The sequence below is a fragment of the Thermobia domestica genome, chromosome 11, assembly GCF_964235325.1.
Source record: "Thermobia domestica chromosome 11, izTheDome1.hap1.1, whole genome shotgun sequence".
Lineage (NCBI taxonomy): Eukaryota > Metazoa > Arthropoda > Insecta > Zygentoma > Lepismatidae > Thermobia > Thermobia domestica.
This window is the reverse complement of record NC_137464.1, coordinates 147,807,868-147,829,185: the sequence shown is the minus strand read 5'-3', so window position 1 is coordinate 147,829,185 and position 21,318 is coordinate 147,807,868. Positions and strand designations below refer to the sequence as shown.

General features: G+C 37.8%; 2 protein-coding genes across 2 annotated transcripts; one reads left to right on the top strand and one right to left on the bottom strand.

Annotated features, from left to right (window-relative positions):
• Nucleotides 1-278: 278 nt before the first annotated feature.
• Nucleotides 279-755, bottom strand: LOC145665311 (uncharacterized). The gene has a single exon (XM_081732607.1). The coding sequence runs from the start codon at nt 753-755 to the stop codon at nt 279-281; it is 477 nt and encodes a 158-aa protein (XP_081588733.1).
• A 19,313-nt stretch (nt 756-20,068) lies between these two features.
• Nucleotides 20,069-20,518, top strand: LOC145665310 (histone-lysine N-methyltransferase SETMAR-like). The gene has a single exon (XM_081732605.1). It carries the CDS (start codon nt 20,069-20,071, stop codon nt 20,516-20,518), a length of 450 nt encoding a protein of 149 aa, XP_081588731.1.
• Nucleotides 20,519-21,318: the final 800 nt, after the last annotated feature.

The window sequence follows — 21,318 nt, the reverse complement described above, 5'->3', positions numbered from 1 at the left end:
ATATATTCCCTCATGAAGTCGCGATATTGTTGCTGAAGGGAGGGTTGTTTAGCTAACTTCCGTTCGGTATTTAATAGCCTCTTCACTGCGATTTCACGTGATCTGCCTAATGGGGCTGTGCTACCCCTGAAAGGTAGTCTCACCACATAACTTCCGTGCTCGTCACGGTGGTGTGTAGCTACGAAGTGTTCTTCCCAACTCCTTTCTTCCTTTGACAGGTGTTTTGTAAGTGGGAGCTCTTCTAACTCCCAAAACTGGCGAAGAGCTTCATCGATCTCTCAGGAAACTCGATGTGACGTCACCGTTAGCTTCCCACTTGTCGGACCTATATTGCCAGATAGCACCCAGCCGAGACTAGTTTCTAATGCGACAGGCGTCCCGGGTGGCCCCACACACTTCCCGCTCAACATAAGTGATGGAAACACGTCCGCTCCCAACAGAACGTCAATGGGGCCCATTACGTTGAAAGTGGGATATGCTAATCTTAGGCCCTCTAAATGAGACCAGTTTGTAGCACTAGGACACTTTTGTTTGGGTAGATCAGATGTAACCTTCTTAAATACCACAGCACGAGTTTCAAAAGTTTCACTTGTTCCCCCGAATGACTGAAACTCTAAGTCCACCATTGCATTCGCTGTCGCCACTCCTGCTCCTGTAATCCCGGAAATCACAATACTGGATTTCTTTTTGTTGAGACCCAGTTTTTGTACACAGTTCTCGGTGACGAAACTAGATTCACTCGCGCAATCTAGCATCGCTCTGAAGGGGTAATACACACCATTATTTCCTCTTACTTTCACGATGGCAGTACATAATAACACCTGTGGTACACTTGCGTCCGCTGCAACATGGGCCGTGATATTTGATTCACGCACTGGTGACTCAGCTCTCTCGTAGTGCAAGAGTGTGATGTTTTTTAGCGCACTTGCGACACGTACTAGATGCGCACGTATCCTTTCTACACGATTTCCGAAGACAATTAAAACACAGTTTTTTCTCTTTCACTAGGGTGACACGATCCGACACTTTGAGTTTTGTGAACTACGCACATTTGTAGAGGGGGTGGATTGCACTGCATACGTCACATAATGTTTGACCACGTTCACTGGTGGTAACATGGGAGGAAGTTTGTTTTTTGTCGTGATTCTTCACTTGCTCACTACTTCCGGCGACGCGCGATTTCCCGCCAGCAGACACTGTGAGCGCGCGGGCTCTGTTATCGAGGAACTGTGCGAGCTGCTCAAATGATGGCTGTTCATTTGTTTTCAATGAAAGTTCCCACTGTCTACGACTTTCACTGTCCAGTTTATCCATGATATGATAAACCAAGATAACATCCCAGTGTTCGACTTTTTGCTCGAGCACCTTGAGGGACCGCGTGCACTCCATTGTGGTATCAATTAACTTACGTAGGGCGGCTGGCGATTCTTGTTGTATTACGGGCTGCGTAACTAAGCGCTTAATTGTCGCATTCACTATTTCCCTCTTATTGTGATACCGTGCATTTAAAATATCCCACGCCTCTTTGTAGTTGCTGTCCGTGGTTTGCATCGCTTGAAGGAGTTATGCTGGTTCCCCTTTCAAGGATGTTTTGAGGCACTGCAACTTTTGAGCACCTGACAAGTTTTTGTTATTGTGTACTGAGGCCACAAATAAATCGTGAAACGATAACCACTCATGGAGGTTTCCCGAAAACACTGGCAACTGAAACTGCGGTAGTCTTACGTCACTAGCAGGTTGCCTTTCAGACGAAGACGAAGACTGAGCTCCTTTACTTCCCTCCAATTGAAAATCCATCAACTGAACACACATCTGGACTATTCTCTTGTCCATTTCCGCTAACTCTTCCTCTTCTTTTTCGAACTCCTCGTCTCCTGCCACCGCCGAAATATCATCCAGCAGCTTTGAACACTCCTGCTGGAGTTCACTGACATTCGCCTGATGCACCAAGATGGCTGCCGCTGCGGTAGCGTCCAACTCTGTGATGGCTTTTTCTTCGCGCGTAATTTTTGACTTTAATGTTCTTTTCTTAATTTTTAGCGGCTCCATCTCTAAAACATTACACTATGTTCGAGAGAAAAAACAAACACTCAATCACTAGTCTATTATTGTTCACAGCAACAGTTCACATAGGCACTAGTAATTTGGCGCGGATGGACCATGTATACGCCGACCAAACAATAGTTTATTGTTTTGCGCATTTAATTAAACAGATAATGAGTTACTGAAAACAATAACAATTTATTTTGCATCTGGAATTTTGGACTGTATAAATTTGTATAGTTGCTGGAATTAATAAGTATTAGAATAAGAAAATCCAATACACAAACACTGAAGATCCCGCACACGAGGCCTTTGCAGGAAGGCACAACACAACACTGACAAAAGATGCGGGAGGCGGCCTAACGGTATTTTTGAAAAGAAAGACAAGAGACCGCCAGAGTAAAATACTACAAATAGAAACCATATTGACCTGCAGAGACATCTCTACAGCAATACTGACACTACATAAAACATATATTTTGTTCCAAGTTTTGGAAATGCCGACAATAGGCTCAAACACTGAAAAAAACATAAGCCTCCTTTTTCTTCTTAATTTTATGAAACAAACAGAGGGCAGAATGGACCAAACAAGGTTTAATGGCATCCATCAAATATATAGGATATTATTTCTAATTTTTAAAACATTTATTCTTTTGGAAATTGTCGCGAACATAACTATCCTCTCACGAGTCGGGATCGAAGAACTGATTTTATACATCAGAGTCCGACGAAATAAAGGTTGTTCTATAACCGCGAGTACCGTGTTCAGAAAAGTATTAAAATGTTGTACAATGATAGTATTGGATTTGAGGTAATGTGTATTTTTTTAGTTTTTGTAAATTAATTGTAATAATGTATATTCTAATCTATGAAAATTTATACGAAATTTATATTGCATTAACCAACATCTTTAAACATAATAAGGTATTTTTGTTTGTTTATTTTATTGATCTTATGAACAGGTAGCCTAACTTATAAGGGTAAGAATCCGCTATTATGTAAAGCTCTGATAGAAAAAATTACGGTAGAAACTAAAATTATAGGTTTCCTTTAAATTAAAGAAATTTGAGAGGATTAACATTCTATTGATATGGCATTTCATTATTACTTTATGTTGAAACCTAGATTGATTGTATATTTTTCCACTGCTTTTACAAATATTAAATACAGTTATTACAAATATATTACATTGTATTTCCAATCTTCCGCAGTTCAGATCAATCATATTTTTATTTCTTCTTTATATTAACGCAAAATACATTTGACATTAAGGAAAGTCTTCATTTTGTGTATTAAAAAAGGTATCATGGTATAATTGAATTAATTTTTGTGCCATGCTATCTACAAAAATTACATAATTATGGTATAGCATTATGCAAAACCTACGTTATGAAAAACTATTTGCTATCAGCTAGTTACGGGACCGACTACGTATGTGAGCTCCGAACCACATGTTTTCGTTGAAAAGTTGTTTTCCTAATACAAGAAAATAAAAACTAAGAAAACTATGAGGGAGAAGAGCTAGATGCTTTGTCTTATAAAAATGGATGTATGTTTGTTCCAGCATAATTCTGGAACACCTGAAGCAATTTCAACCAAACTTGGTACACATATGACTAAACTAACTAACTAATTCTATGGCCTATGGAACCCGGAGGTTCAATGCCGCGTTCACAAAAGCTCTCCACTGAATTCTATCCTTAGCTAACTGGATCCAGTTTCTACTTTGTATTCCAATCTCTGTGAGATCCACCTTAATATTGCCCTCCCATCTGCGCCTAGGTCTTCCTAATGGTCGTTTTCCGATTGGTCTTCCATTCAAGATTTTGAAGCGTTTCTACTTTCTACCATTCTAGCTACACGACCTGCCCACCTAAGCCTCCTAGACTTGACGACCCTAACAATGTTGGGTAGACCGTATAAATTATGTAGTTCCTCGTTATGAAGTTTCCGCCATTCCCCATTCCAATTCCTCTCGGGTCCGAATATTCGTCTCAGGATCTTGTTCTCAAATACTTTCAGTCTATGTTCTTCCCTCAGTGTAAGCGACCATGTTTCGCAACCATACAGAACAACAGGGATGATTATCGATTTACATATTTTAAGCTTCAAATTCCTTCACAGAATTCGCGAGGACACCAGATTTTGCGCCGAATAGTAACACGAATTCCCTGCTTTTAGTCGACATTTAATGTCTTCGTGAATATGATTTTCCTCGGTCAATATTGATCCTAGATATTTGAAACTATCCACTTTATCAAAAGTATTATTTAATATTTTAACGCATCCACAATTTTCCGTATTACGGTCCCGACACACTTCCATGTATTTAGTTTTCTCTGCATTTACTTCTAAATCCATGTCCCTGTAAGCGTTTAATAAGATCTCTGCATTTCTTTCTATTGTTCTCTTATCATCCTCTATTAAATTTACATCATCAGCATATGCCATAACCTGGTGAATACCGTTCAACTCTATGCCCTGGTTGGTATCTTTGATTTTCCTTATAGCGTATTCCAGAACAAAGTTAAATAATAATGGCGACAACACATCTCCTTGTTTCAGGCCATTTTCGACGTGAAAGCTCGTGAACAAAAATTTTCCTACCCGGACTTTACTTTGGGATTCATTTAAACATATCTTAATTAATCTAATTAGCTTTCTCGGTATTCCAAGTTCTCTAAGAACGTTGTATAATATTTCTCTCCTAACCGAGTCGTATGCCTTTCTAAAATCTAAAATCTCTTCGTGCGCAGAACGAGCATTTCAGCTACGTATCCAGAACCTGGCTTCTAAACATTAAGGAGTACGAGGGTGAATATCGGCTCAATACGAAACTCGCAATCTATGGCTTCACCCTGTTTCTAAGTTTTTCATTTTCTATATGTCATTTTGAAGCCACGCAGGGAAGAAACTGGTCGATACTCTATCCGTATTGCACTAGTGACCCAGCTAGCAACGATGTATAAACATGTTAGAGCCTGACCTTGGATAGAACATTAGAACAAGACAAGAACCAGTAAATGAAGTCTTTACACTTTGTTCAATGAGTCCTTCTGCTCAGCTCTTTTCGTTCTGCAGAAAGACGGAGTATTGCCGCCACTGACAATGAGTAAAAAAGAGTAAGTTTCATCATTACATTGTCTGAGTGTTGATGTCTATCTCATAATCATGTTACTTGAAGATTTCAGATGCTGACATTTCAGCATTCAGAGATTCCGATATGCTGGATCGACGTACCGTTATTGGGAATCTCGAATTTCAAAGATTCAGAAGTGCTGGACCGAAGTTCTCATATTCTGGAATTCATAAATTTCTAGCTGAAGTTTCGAGATTCCGGAATTCCGAGTTTTGAAAATTCCGAAATTTCTGACTGAAGTTCCAGAATTCCGAGATTCCTGAATTCCGATATTTCGAGGTGAACTTTCGGAATTCCGAAATTCCGGAATTTAGAGATTTCGAAATTTCGGAATGAACTTTCTGGATTCCGAAATTCCGAGATTACGGAATTCCGAGATTTCGGAATTCCGGAATAACTAAATTTTTAATTCCGATTCCGGAATTCAGATTTTCATTCCGAAGTATTCCGGAATTCCGGAATCCGGAACACCCCTACTTGTCACCCTCGTTTCAGTGTTAAGCCCCACCCTTTTTTGCTTCTTATTTTGGCAACAGTGGACAATGAATTATCTCAAGTCAGGTGCATGTGGATGCAAACCAGCGAACAGTGATTGTTTGTAGATGAAGCGAAGTCAGAGGTCACGCGACAGTATTTCGGAAGCACAAATCAGAAGTGGTGTATAGCAAAATATATTCGTGTACGTTCAGGCTTGTTTTGTAAACGAAACTTTTAGTACTTCGTATTTCGTAATCTCTACGTCCGGCACGTTGAAAAGTCCTTTGTAATGACTATAAGTTGATTTTGAGAATGTACTCCCATGCGCAAAAAAAATTGCGCGTATACTGTAACTCAAGATTTTTCGCATTTATTCCATTTTCCTTACGTTTATGGGTAAAATTCAGTTATTAGTATGTGGAGATAATAGAAAGCGATCCATCTAAGGAGATATTTCCAAAAAAAATATAATAAAATAATAAGAATATAAGCAAAAAACAAAATTATGCTCGGTTTTGTGTATACTGGCAACGATGATTTCTAGGGATTTTTTCAGTAGCAGATCACAATTGCGGAGGGAATTCAGTAGGGGAATCGAGGAGTTGGATCAAGGAACTGGATAGTGGACTAAAATGTTGCATTTATTGGTTAAAACCTAGTGTGTAGATTGCCTGCCAAATATAAATTAGCTTCTGTAACTACGATGTCGTACGAAAATATAGAATTAAACAGAAAAACTCTTATCTTAAGGTTCGAAGCGATACGCACCATGGTTATGAAGATTATTTCTTTAAAAAAAAGAGCCAACACAACGTAGCCTCCGTGGTTAGATGGATAGAGTGGCGGATTCGTAGTTATTTTATTATTTTGACACCACATCGAATCCCATCCCATCCCATCTTTTTCTTTTTTTTTTACAAAATATTATAGGAAGTGTATAATTTTGACGTTAATAAGAACCGAACAATATAATAAGGAAATAATTTATTGGTAGTATCCTTTAATCGACATATTTATTCAGTATTAGAATACGTGTACTATTGGAAACATTTATTGTTTTCAGTTTATAGTCTTGTATGTTACTTCCCGTTCTTGAACAGCAGACAACTCACTTCGGGTTTGTGTGTCAGGAAGAACATACGCGACCTTGACAGTCTGTCCAGCCTCCCCCTTCTTACATCGACCTGATGTTAAATGATCGTTTATATGTGTGTGTGTGTGCTTGTTTTTTGCTTTTTAGAGTATTGACTTTCTCTCTCTTTTTTTTCATATCTACAAGTGCAAGAATGCTTTCGTTGAACGTAACTAAACCATACAGATCTATGTATACGGAGCACGAATATTTCCAAATATAGAATGAATATGAACGATAATCATACCATATTTCTACATTATATAGTAGCGTGAAAAACTGATATTAAAATGATATAACAAACAGGCATAAGCTTTTTTTCTAGCATGGCAACACATTAAACGTAACTCATTAAATTTTGGGAATCACAAATTATCACCTTACGTGTCGTTGTATTCCTATTCTTTTTCACGTTCAAGCGACGAAAGAAGAAATTGTAGTAATAGTGATAAAAATCGAATTCGAGATTTCAATGAATTCAAGTTTCACGCCCCCACATATCGAAAAAGTGATTTTGATGTCTGTCCATCTGTTCGTTTGTTGGTTCGTCACGCTTTTACATGCATTCAAATAGAGGCCATACTGTTCGACGTATCTGGACCTAAGTCTAGACATGAAGTTTTTATAACACTTTATCGTTTCGAATTCTATATTCTCCGACACCTAAAAATAAGGGTAGTTTACTGAAGGATGAAAATTTAAAATAATTAAATTGTTTCAAAAATAGCTGTAAAGATTTTGCTTATTTTTTTTTACAAATATAGTTTGAATCATTGCTCTGAAAAAAAATACATAAGGTGTAATTTACTGTATGGGATGCGTTTTTTCGAGCAATTTGCTCAATCACATTTCATAAATAATTGTATCATTAATAACCTAACAATATGACACAACTCGTTCGTCCTGTAAACATTCAGAAGATGTAGTTTACTCTTCTCCGACGATTTTCCCATTAACGCCTGACGCAATTTTGTTCATATTTCATAAATGAATGTCACATAAATAACCTAACGATATGGTATAATTCCATCATCCTAAAAAGCTAGAAGTGGTATATTACTTTTCGGGGCAAATTTTACCCTACGATTTTGTCGAGAATGACTCTGGCAATTTTGTTCGTATTTCATAAGTAGCCTAACTCGTTTGTCCTGAAAAGATACACAAGGGATATTTTATTCTTGGGGATGACTTTTTTGACGATTTCTCAGAAAGTACTCAGACGCTTTTGCTCATAGTTCACATACAATTATTTCCTTAATAATTCTAATATATGGCATAAGTTATTTCTAACAGAAATATGACCAATGGGTACTTTACTTTTGGACATAAGTTGCTTCGAACAAAGTTTTCCAAAAACACATTATTTTATTCGCATTTCCCAAATAAATGTTTCAGTAATAGCTGCAGCCTAACACGAGTCAGTTTAAGAAATTCGAGCGAGAAAATTCAGTGCGTTTCATCCGTACCCATTCTTAAATATATTTTTAAATGTTACACCTAACCACAATTTTCCTAACAAAATTGAAACTTCTATTTAAATGTGCATTGTTGTTGCCAAATGGTTCAAGTCCATTGGTTCTAGATTTGATTCCCGGTGAAAGCTAGTGTATTTTTATCCAACGTTAAGGTATAGGTAATAAGTAGGTGCAAAGAGAAAAGTGTTGAAACAAGCCTAACCAACCTAATAAATAATACAAAGAAGTAATACAATATTACGAAATTATAGAAGAAACGATGTTAATATTAGATATTTGCGTGTGAGATTGTCCAACCGATGACTGTCAACTCCAAAGGTAAGAAAGTGAAACATCTAATACCAGGTTAATCAGTGGTCTCTAGGTAAAGCTATCCTACTAGGAAGTGATTGAGATACCAAAAAATGTTGTAATCGCTGGGAGACATGTTAGGAGAATACATTGGGTGAGAGACTTTAATTCATGAATAGTCTGCACCTTCGTTGGTGTATTGAAGTGCGTAGGTGGTGTGTGTTTAGCACATCGGGTTCCTTTGTTGTTAGTCCCAGCTTTCTAGACCGGATGGAGTTATTCCCGGTAGAAAATACAAAAAAAATACATTTCTATTATTATTAAAGTAAATAATTACACTCATTCCCTAAATGTGATACTTGTTTGTTTAATTGTATACAGAGAGCTGATCCGTGGAAGAATCGTTCATAATAATAAATAAAATAAACTCGACAAATATTCTTGTAAATAATAGGTAAAAGTTTGCGTCACACTGTTCATTTTGCTGGGCCACGTTATCCGGTTGTAGCACACTGGAATATAGGGTATGGCTTTCTAATTTTTCCCAACTATTTTAACTGCTTCAATTGAAATGAATTTATAATAATAAGAAAGTGAATTTAGTCTTCTTACCCTTCGATTTAGAAATAAGGTCCGCTAGAATTGTATATATAAAAAATAATAATACTCAGAATTTTATAGAGTAGTTTGTTTTATTCGAAATGACATACTTCCTGCAACTGTTTGGGTTGGAATTATTTGAAATTAAATCTTTAAGTTTTACGACCCACGGTTATACCGGCTAAGCTAAAGGACACGGTGATGATGAGAAATGAATGCAATGGTGGAATGAAAAAAGTGGGAGAAAACGGGAGAACCCCGAGAAAACCCATGCACATGGTGTTTCTCCACCACAAAATTCACTTGGCGCGTGCTGGGGTCGAACCAAGGATCCCATGCACCAAAGGTGAACGCTTTATCACTGAGCCACCGCGGCCCCTCTGAAATTATTTATAGGAGAGAGTGACTACTTTTATGAAAACTTGATATCGAACACATTTTTTTAAAAATACCAGCTTTTTGTGAAATATTGCTTAATATTCAGGAAAACCTAAGTTAATAAAATAATAATAATAATAATAATAATAATAATAATAATAATAATAATAATAATAATAATAATAATAATAATAATAACTATTATTATTATTATTATCTTAAATTAAAAACTCTTTGGACCTAGTGCATTGGCACAATTCCACTAATTAAAAAGAATGTGTTTACTTATCACATAAGTGTAGAAGGACTTAATCCCTGTTGCTTTCAATATAAAAAGAAAGTGTCCAACTGTCAAATGATATGCTACATAAAATGCCCTATGCAACATAATGTAGTATAGAGTCATCATTCCAGGTTGTCTAAAGAACACTTTCGCTTTAGCAAGAAAGGAAGAAAATAGAAAATACTGAGTTTTAACCTAGTAGAAAGTTTGCAGATTTAAGGGAAAATGCACAGAGTTGTTGGATATAAAATGTAGTTCGGATTAATGGAGTAAGACACCGTAAATATTTTATTGTTTGAAATATACTGGGAGTGACCAAGCCATTACATATGGAAATATCGAAAGAGATACGTTAATGGCGTTAGTTGCAAACCTTTTTAGAAATGAAAAAATTAAGGAAATCTCTAAAACTCTGATATCACAGATCCAAATTGACTGACTGTTAAGTAAAACTGCTAAATCTGAGTAAAGCAAAAAAAAAAAAAAAAGTATTAATGACCTGTGTTAGTTTCAGACATATCATTCTCATATCAAAACTACAATAGAAGTAAATTATGAATAAAGGTGAATTCACAGTTCTGGAATACCAACAAATGATTTGGTAGATGTAACTTTTCAGAAAACTTTTTTATAAGGCTTTAGATTTATTATTATTATTATTATTATTTGTTTGTTTGTTTGTTTATTAGCTTCCCCATGCCGTAAACGTCGCCAACTCCTAGTGGCTCACTTGCCGGTAAATGGCGATCGTCGATATAGCGACGCGTCGAAGGATTGCCGCTAGCGTGCCACTAGTGGCAGGGATTCGTCGAGTCGAAGCATATATCTAGAATCGGTGGTATTGAAGTTACAACAACGTAAGAACGAGAACTTCATTTTGGTCCGCGCTCGTTTGATTTGTCACGGAGAATCGTAAAGGGACCAACATGAACTATCGCCAGTCATGTGCATGCGGTTATTATTATATATTATTTTTCCCTGACGAATTGTTATTATAAGGACAATATTTGAGCTCCGGGGTTCAAGAGTAACTCCTGCCTTTACATCATGAAGTGAAAAATCTTGAGGTGGGTGCGTATAATTGTATGAATTTAGTTGGCAACTGTCGCCGATCACTAGCAAGTGAATATGGGAGAACTATGAAAAAAGTAAATAGACGCTTGCCATTTTGTTATAAAATTACATGACGAGTGCATTTGATTTGATTCCGAACAGTTGTCTTCAAATATACACGGTTAAAGAAACACTCTGATTAGAAATATTAAAAAGACTTCAACGATTTATCACTCTACAAGCTGTGTCTTCATAATCGCCTCCGTGACGAATTCGGAAGAACACGCAATTAGTAACCCTAAGGTTGATGGTTCACGCCCAGCTCAGGGCACTTTCGTTTTATTTTTTTAAAAATGTTTTTAGACTCATCTTGATGCAAAGAAATTACGCATATAGGCGATTTAACGTATTTTAGGGGAATAATTTTGTGGTTCGTTGGCGTTCCGTCGCTTCTCTGCCGGTGGTGATATAATTTTCAAAACGGAAGTGGAACCAATTTTTGGCTGCGGGACCGCCAATTTTTGGGGACATGTCACTAGTTGCCTATCGGTGGTCCACCGACGCTTACGGCATGGGATTGTCCCCTCACAAGTGAGGCAGATTGTAATCGACCAAGAGTGTTTTGGAAAAATGGGAAACATCTTCCGACTTCGACTTCTGAATAATCCGTTTAGGATCAAGTCGAATCAAGGCTACGCCACGGGTAGGTAGAACCAGTGAGGCAATCGTTCCAAGCACTACGCTCGACAGCTTCCGTCTCATTCACGACTTAGACTCTTCAGGAAAATTAACAAGTTTATTACTTGTAATTTATTCTTTGAGTCAAAGTATTTTGCAATAAACCATCGTTTTGTAAGATATTTTTACGATTGTATACTATTAATTTCGAAAATTGTACTCATAATATAATTTCCCATCATGGATTTGAAAAAATCAAAGTTGGAACAAAGAAAGATCTCCGATCCACATGTCTCTTCATGTTTGATATGGAAGTCTCATCTTCATTATTGACCCTTAATTTATTTTAGTCCTAGGCAACGCCAATCGACGGGATGGCTCTAAGTGAAAACATTCATTTAGATGGTTAAGTAATCAGGAAATTCCTGCTGTTATTTCACGAAACACAACAGATCTTGAGGAAAAAAAAAACAATTTTGCTTACCATGGGGAGGGAGTAAATCATCTGCTTACGTTTGCTTAACTAGGAAGAAGGCAAGGGCGCCGATCCTGGGGGGCCGGGCCCGCTCAAAGCTCATGTAGGCCTCCTTTGTATTTATGAATATACAATATTTGGCATTATTTGAGTGTAATTTGTCTTAAATTCCTCATATATATATCTTCTGCACTTGAATGCACCCCCCCCCCCAAATTTGGAAAATCTAGTGAAATGAATGAAAATGTGATAACGTAATACTTGAACAACTCTATCTAATGGAGGAAAGTAAATTAGTATTCAACACTTCTTTCAGTTTTAACCATTTCAAAGATTCTCGTAATTTAGTAGCGTCCCGGATTTGCATTTTTGAAGTACGGGAATTTTATCTATACCTTAACGTGGGAATCGGTTTCGGACCATGCACTTAAGCCGCTTTGCCATAAGAGGCACAAGGAGTTTAGTTTTTCTTTCGATTTCCTTAGGAATATTGCGAATGGTATAACTTTTAAAACTATGTTTAAAAAAGAATATACATCGACATAATAAGATGATAATCTGATACCTAGGAAATATATTGAATTGTTTTTAATTTGTTCTCACCCTTCCAAAACAGTACTTATGTTTTTTTTTTATTCCAGCCTTTTAATATAAGCATTTCAGACTATTGTCTGTTCTAGGACGATACAATTCTAGTTCATGTATATGCTAGCTTTGGAAATACAGTAGAATTTCGCTTATCCGACATAAACAGGCAGGCAGAACGCTGGATAATATGGATGTGTTAAGAAAAGACCTATTAAAAGTAAAACTTATGATATAATTTTACATATTACGCATCTAATAATAATGTTTTATAACAAATAACTGCACTGCACTGAATCAGTGACGTATCCAGCGCGAGGGCCTGAGAGCTGTCTCTCTCCGAAACACAAGCATTTTTTAATAAACTTGCCTTTACCCTTTTGAGGTTCTTTTATATCAGTTTACTAGTAGTCAGTGTCCAAACTTTGGACAATGTGCTGTTGTCTTGTTATAATTCTAAGAACATACCATAATGCCATTATACCAGGTGCAGTGGCGTATTTAGGGGGGTGGCTTCCGGTCTTAAGCCCCCCACGAAATCTTACTTAGTATAGTAAAGTAAATGAAATATCTTGCAGAATTTTCACATTTCCAGGCAAAGCCCCCCCCCGAAAGTTAGCAAAGCCCCTCCCGAAACAAAATCGTAAATACGCCAATGACCAGGTGGAATTAAAGAACAGTTTTAAATAGGATTAACATTTCGTTTCCGTTCTGTTTTTAACTTTAATATATTAGAACGATACACTCCATGTCTTCTTGCTATTTTTGTTATGAGATATACGTAGCAGACAGTTTTCTTTAGTTACATTTCTCTCGAAAATATGTTTCATTTTGTTTGTGCTATAATGCAGTTTCCAAAATAAACCGGTTTATAAATGAAAAGTAGGAAAAAGTTTAAGAGAGGTACAGAACTGTTGCATTATTATTATTATTATTATTATTATTATTATTATTATTATTATTATTATTATTATTATTATTAATAATAATAATATTATTATTATTGATATTTAAAAACATGAGAATTACGTGCTTACGAGGATTCGTATTGGGCCCCCTCCGAATAGAAAACCTGGATACGTGTCTGCACTGAATGATAGACATATGAGTCAAGGTGTAGACGGGCGCGCTAGGCGATAGACTCCATAGCATGAAAAATAGATTAAGACCACAACTTGCAGATCTTCTTACCGATTGGTGCTATTTGCAATGATATATCGGATCATATGGTATGTGGAACAAAGGATGGTCGGATAAGCGAGACCATGGTGTATTGGTGTTTCACGCACCTAAACCTGTAAAATGTTTGTATAAACAATTATCTTTCACTCCCTAGCTAAATTTGTGGGTATGATCACACACCTTGCCTCATAAAGTATAGTCTTATAAAGAAAAAAATATTTTTTTAGCTAAAAGCTAAAGAAAAGCCAACTTCATTTTTTTTCTTTAAATAATGGCAAACTAGTCCATTTCATCACGATAAATCACGTTTGGTACTAAGATGTCTTTTTCTGTCCGTATATATCCTTCACACTTCGTTGGAGACAAAACTGTTTTTTCCCCAAGAAAACAGGATGAGAGAATCTATACAACAGCATGAATAGAAAACAATAGCTATTAACAATAGTTCTCTAATCCTGGATAAATACGTCATTACAGCAAAATATTAGTAAGTTGTCCTTATTATATTGCTTCGGTTCTTATTAACATGAAAATTATAATGTTTTGTAAAAAAAAGAAAGAAAAAAAAGAAAAGAAAAGAAAAAGAAATGGGATGGGATGGGATGGGATTCGATGTGGTGTCAAAATAATAAAATAACTACGACTCCGCCACTCTACCCACCGAACCACGGAGGCTATATGGTGTTAGTTCCTTTTTTTAAAGAAATAATCTTCATAATCATGGTCCGTATCGCTTCGAACCTTAAGATAAGAGTTTTTCTGTTTAATTCTATATTTTCGTACGACATCTTAGTTACAGAAGCTAATTTATATTTGGCAGGCAATCTACACACTAGGTTTTAACCAATAAATGCAACATTTTAGTCCACTATCCAGTTCCTTGATCCAACACCTCGATTCCCCTACTGAATTCCCTCCGCAATTGTGATCTGCTACTGAAAAAATCCCTAGAAATCATCGTTGCCAGTATACACAAAACCGAGCATAATTTTGGTTTTTGCTTATATTTTTATTATTTTATTATATTTTTTGGAAATATCTCCTTAGATGGATTGCTTTCTATTATCTCCACATACTAATAACTGAATTTTACCCATAAACGTAAGGAAAATGGAATAAATGCGAAAAATCTTGAGTTACAGTATACGCGCAATTTTTTTTTTTTTTTTTTTTTTTTTTTTTTTTTTGCGCATGGGAGTACATGTAACAAGCTGTAGAAAATGAGTTCAACAAGTGGTGCTGCAAAACGGAAGAGGAGAAAAGAAAGAGAAGAACATTTGAAAAAAAAAAACACTTTAATGAATTCATATTTTCGTCGTTCTGCTGAGAGAGACCAACAGAAAAGTTCTGACTGTTTTTCAAGTACAGGTGAGCAAAAGTAACAATAATTGTAATAGCAAGCAAAAGTAACAATAATTGTAATAGCAGACAGTGTTCGAATTAAACTTCCGGACGAGGGAAAATTGCTTACATTATTGTGTGAGAGTTAGAGATAAGTGTGTGTTTGTGTGTGTGCGTGTGTGTGCGTCTATGTGTGTATGTGTGAAAGAGGGAGCAAATATATTACATAGTTTCTGTGATACACGACGAGGATATTTTTATAAGGCGGATTTTCCCGTCATCTGCCAGTCAATTCGAACACTGCATAAGGGTAAGGCCACATTAAGAGCGAGCGACAAAAAATAATTAGATTTAATGTCATTCAAATGAGTTATGCCACATTGCAAGAGAGTGAGCGACAGACATCGGCGCAAATCTATCTTCAACATTGGGGGGGCCTTTTTTCTTCGATGTTCAAAATATTTTTGTCTTTGGACTGAAATTTGAGATGGAAATTCGACACCCAGAAGAAAAAGAAACTAATATGATAAACTACGGTCCAACCATATTTGGCCAAAATAAATTATCCCGATATCTTAATTAGTGTTCATCAGTGCCGGTCTGGCTAGGTCGGCTGCTCGGCAATCTCCGAGGGCCCGAGACCCTTTGGAAGGGCCCGGACGCAGTTCAGAAACAATGCTGTGGAGGATGAGGAGAGCAGAGTTGTCTTCAACATTGGAAGGTGAGCAGATTTGAGGATTACTCAGAGGGGGGAAAGGAGATAAACTCATATATACAGGAGATTAATCTGATTTCTGAGGTGAACCTGTTGTATATTATATATCAGGCAATGTACCAGTGGCGTAGCCAGGATTTAATTTGAGGGGTCAGGTAGAAGTTAATTTCGGGGGCGCCCGGGAGTCTTCCCGCCTGGAAAATTTTTGGCTGAAAACGCGATTTTATGCTTAATTTTTTACATCGTTTCCAAATTTCGGAGGGGGTTCAGACCTCCTGGACCCACATCCTGGCTACGCTACTGCGATGTACAGGAAGTAGTGGTACTATTAGTATTACAAATTAGTGTCTTGAACACATTCTGAAATCTGAATGTATGCATATTTATAATTGGTATGTTTTCACTTAGGCATTCACAAAGATCCAGGTTAAATTTTAGGACGTTCTAATAATGATTCCCCAGAAAACATATTTCAAATCGGATTATTGGAGGGGACAGTCCTGCCCAGTTCCAAGATTGGGGGACATGTTCCCCTCACCCTCCGGGGTTTGCGCCAGTGGTAGCAGAATAGGTTTCATTTCTCGAGAGACAAATTTGGTTAATGAAGAGAATGAATGTTGCTTATGAGTTTGCAATAGATAGCTTTCTACAGAAATCTACTTAAAACAGAGATCCTCATGTCAGAAATTCCTCTATGCAGTATATGCAATATATCGTATAGGGCTACCACTAGTGTTCTCAAACGGGTCAACTCGGGTCAATCGGGTCAGCTCTTGTCGGGTTATCGGGTCGGGTCAGTCGGGTCAGTTCACTTTGGTCCACTGAGTTTAGGTTGAGCTTAAACTTGGCTGGAGTCGAAAGCTACTGTTTTTCACTAGCTGCCTAATCTTCAATTGATTTTATAGAAGCCATAAATCTATTTTGAACACTTGCAGCTAGTGTTTTTATGGTAAATGTTTATTTTTGTATTTGTGTGTACTTTAATTTTTAAATGTGAAAGATTGATTTTACCAATCGACTGTAATATTAATATCTACGTTAATATGGAGTCTGGATTTAGAACAAAACTAGAAGTTGTTTAAGCAAGGCAAAAAAAAAAAAAAAAGATTGGATATGGACGACCAAGCCCAAGCAGGGCCACGGTGGCTCAGTGGTAGAGAATTCATCTCTGGTGCATTGTGTCCATGGTTCGATCCCAGCTTGTGCTAAGAGGGCTATGTGTTGGAGAAACGCCATGTAGTGGGTTTTCTCGAGGTTCTCCTGTTTCCTCTCACTTTCTCCATTCCACCATTGCATTCATTTCTCATGGTCACCATATCCCTTAGCCTCAGTGCGGAATCGAGGGACCTTAAACTGAATATTTCATTTTATTTCACCAAGCCCAAGAACATCGATACAAGAATAAGATAAAGATTGGATATGCAAGACGAAGTGCATAGTAACCCTGCTCTTGGCCTTGTTTTGGTGATCACCAAGTAGCGATGAGCATATTTTCTTGCTTTCCGTATAGTATGAAAGACCATAATCAAAATCACACTTGGTCTTCATTTGTACCGATGAAACGAGCATTCTTGGCTCTTGTATAGCATGAAAGACCACCAAGACTACGAAATACAGGACCAAGACTTGACTGTGCAAGACAAAAAATAAGACGCAGTATTGATGACCAAGACCCAGGGTGCGAATTATGTGAATTTCATTTGCTGGGCTGAAAGTGATGAAATAAAATTAGTACTTCATAATTAATTATCATACTATATTTTTAAATTTTAAATTACAAAATTCATATTATGTATCTTCTTACTTGCAACTATATATACTGTAAAATACGTTTTAATTACCGAGAAAGAAAAATCAAAGTGGCGCGGGTCCCGGAATCATAAGAACCTATTTTGGAATGAAAGTTGAAGAATGAAAAAATCACAGGTGTTCTCTCGTTTCCTCAACCCTTATCATTGTAGTTAAACGATTTATTTTTGTCTCCGCCAAGAGACTCTTGCTACTGCCTTCCGAGAAGACCCCCTGCCGTCCGATAAGGTGAGAACACTGAACTTGAATAAAAATTTCGTCACATAGAACTAAAGCAAGAAAAAAATAAATTTCTCCCACGTCGGACATTGGTATCAGTAATAAAAAGAAATAACCAAACCTCAAAAGTGGCAAATATTCATTAAGATGCATATACAAATCCCCTGCTTGATCTAGCTAGTGGTTAACGTGTAAGACTTCGGTACACGTGGTCCGGGTTTAATTCCCAACGGGAGTGCATTTTGGCGTTCACGGTTCGGGTTGACCCGACCCGACCCGACTAGGGTCGGGTCAATCGGGCCAGCTCGGGTCGGGTTTAAGGTGAGGTCAGTCAATTCGGGTCACGGGTTGGGTCGGGTCGGTCTTCAACCCGACCCGACCCGTTGAGAGCACTAGCTACCACCTTTCAACTGGAGAAATCCCGGACATATTGAGAATTGAAGTCGTGTTAAAAAATAGACATGACCCATGCAAAACGGAATTCCGTGCAGTGGCGCAGCCAAGATTTAATTTCGGGAGGGGCCATTCAGCTAGAAGCCAACTTTGAGGGGAACCGGGGTCCTCCCTCGAAAAATTTTTGAATCAAAACGCGATTTTAGGCTTCATTTTAACAACTTTTACAAATTTCGGGGTAGGGTTACAGATCCCCCGCATCCACCCCCTGGCTACGCCACTGATTCCGTGTTTAGGAAAATAATGACAAGAGTTGTTTCATTGTTTCTGTAAATTACAACCAATAAATGGAAAGTAGGTTTTGTTATGGCACAAAACGGAAAGAACCTATTTGCGTTAGTGGTGCCAACCACATAATAAACCCCGGAATAAAGTACAAAACAGTTCATTAAAAAAAAAAAAAAAAAAGACTGGCGGTATTTAACATTTTTGAAGCAGGAAGTTAATTAGCAAGAATTATGAAAATATTCGGTAGTGCTTGTTTGAACCATTACGATTTAAGGTATTATGATCGGACTCCGGACGAATTGTTTAATTCCCGGAATGTCCGGATCAAACCCGGACGGGTGGTAACCCTAGCATAACGTTTGCACTATCACTATTTGCCCCTCGCACGCTTGCTCGCTCGCTGCCAGTGTGGCATACTTGTCGCTCGCTTGCTCGCAAAACAACCGTTTGCTATGGTAATAAGAATCAAACATAATAGTAGCTTCGGAAGACTCCAGTTAGTCCGATAGACCTCCAGTTGCTAAGGAAAACAACCGGTTGCTAAGGTGATAACAAGCCCCTGTATATAAACTGAATGCAATGAGCGTTGAAACCTGTTCCTACCTAAGGTACCGACCTATTATAATATGCAACGGCAGACTGTAGATTGTATGTTAGTCTACCCTATTTTGTACAGTACTTAACTAGTCTAGTCTACAATATTTATTTATATTTTTCTTCCACAGCTCTGTACGAGAATTCAACACAGATGTCACAAAGGCATCCACCTCTACTTCACATGACTGCGAGTCCAAGGAGTCTTCACTTAGCAGCGCAGACGAAAGCCAGTCCTCCTCAGCCAGTATTTCTCAAGATGCTAATTTGCCTGAAAACAAAAGAGACTTTTCACATATGTCTTCGTTGGTGAATATAGAGTTGACTTCTGATTCTGATAGTGTCGATGACAATGGAGATACTTCCAAAGGTAACTTCGCGCATGAGCTGGGAAATTGCATCAGTCCGAACGTTTCTGATCCTATTACAGTTAAGAAAGCCTTCTGGAAGCAACATCCCATTCAAGTTGGTCAGTTGGATACACCAGGTAAAAGCTTGCCTTTTAATCCAAGTAAACTTTACTACCGTGACTTACCTAGTGGTGAAAAAATTCAAAGAAAGTGGTTATTGTATTCAGTAGAACTGAATAAAGCTTTTTGTGCAAGTTGTATGGCATTTGGTAGTAATGAGAATAGGGACTCTTCATTTATTACTGGGCATGATGTTTTAGTTAAACATATTTATAAAGCAGTGGCGGAACATGAAAATTCTAAGAACCATCAGAACTCTGTGTCAGTGGCTCTTCAAAGTTGTAAAGGAGGTGATATAGAGACACTTCTGAGTAGTAAACAAGCAATGCAAATACAAGGTTGTCCCAAAAGTTCGTAAACACATGGAAAAACTTGAAATTTTATGCAATTGTTAAGTGTTTTGTATGTTTACATCGTGATAGTGATGCTCTTCATTTGTGTATTCCAGATGGCAATTGATAAAATGGAGCTGCGAGTTTTGATTTGCTACTGCTGGAAGCGTGGACTCTTAACCAGAAAAGCTGCAGAAGAGATTTGTGCTGCCGAAGGTGAAGGAACAATTGCATATGCTCCGATCTCAAAGTGGTACAAGCGTTTCGAGTCAGGCAACATGAGTCTTGAAGATAAGTTTCGTTCCGGACGGCCATTAAAGTTGGATGATGGAGACTTACAAACCGGGTTAGACATTGCGCCTTCAGCGACAACTCGGGAATTGGTTGCTGAGCTTCGAGTTGGCAAATCGACAATTCACCGACACTTAAAGCAACTTGATTCTGTTCAAAAAAGCCACGCTAAGATCCGCACGAACTCACCGAAGAACAAGCCAACAAAGGAGTTGAAATTTGCCGTCAATTGCTCAGTAATCCATTGGACGACCGTTTTTGGAAGCGTATTGTGACGTCGGAAGAGAAATGGGTATATCTGGTCCAGCTCAATCGAGACAAGTGATGGGTTAAGAAAGGGCAAGAAACGCCGTCAGTTCCAAAACAAGATCGCTTCGGCAAGAAAATCATGTTGTGCGTGTGGTGGAACTTTGAAGGAATCGTGCATTTTGAGTTGGTTCCGAATGGTCGTGCCGTCAATACCGAACTTTACTGTCAGCAACTGGAGCGGATCTACGACAAGTTGAAGCAAAAGTACCCGACTCAGATCAACCGAAAGCGCGCATTGATGCAGAAGGACAATGCAAAGCCACACACCGCCAGGAAGACCAAAGACAAGTTTGCAGAGCTGGACGGCGTTGAAGTTTTGCCACATCCTGCATACAGTCCGGACTGCGCTCCATCAGATTACGGCCTTTTCTGCTCAATGCAACACTTTCTGAAGGGCCGCCGATTCGAATCGTTTGATGAAGTCGCGGAAGCGTGTCAAGAATTCTTTAACTCGAAGCCGGCTGAATGGTACTTGGACCAGATCCGAATGCTTTTAGTTCGATGGCAGAAAGTCTTAGAACATGATGGTGTTTATTTTGAAGAATAACGTTTGGTATGTAAATACTTGGCGAATAAAATATCAATTGTTAGCAAGTGTTTACGAACTTTTGGGACAACCTTGTAGTAAAGGATATTCCGACAAGAAGACAAGTTGTACAACGTCTTATAGGTATTACACTTTTTGACATTATTATTGGTAGACAAGGGCTTGCTTAAAGGGGCAATGAAGAATCGTCATTCTCTCTTGGAAACGAGGGAAATCATG

What these genes read in the sequence shown, in the direction of transcription:
- LOC145665311 (XM_081732607.1), bottom strand. Translation starts at nt 755, where the DNA reads ATGCTAGATTGCGCGAGTGAATCTAGTTTCGTCACCGAGAACTGTGTA.
- LOC145665310 (XM_081732605.1), top strand. Translation starts at nt 20,069, where the DNA reads ATGGCAATTGATAAAATGGAGCTGCGAGTTTTGATTTGCTACTGCTGG.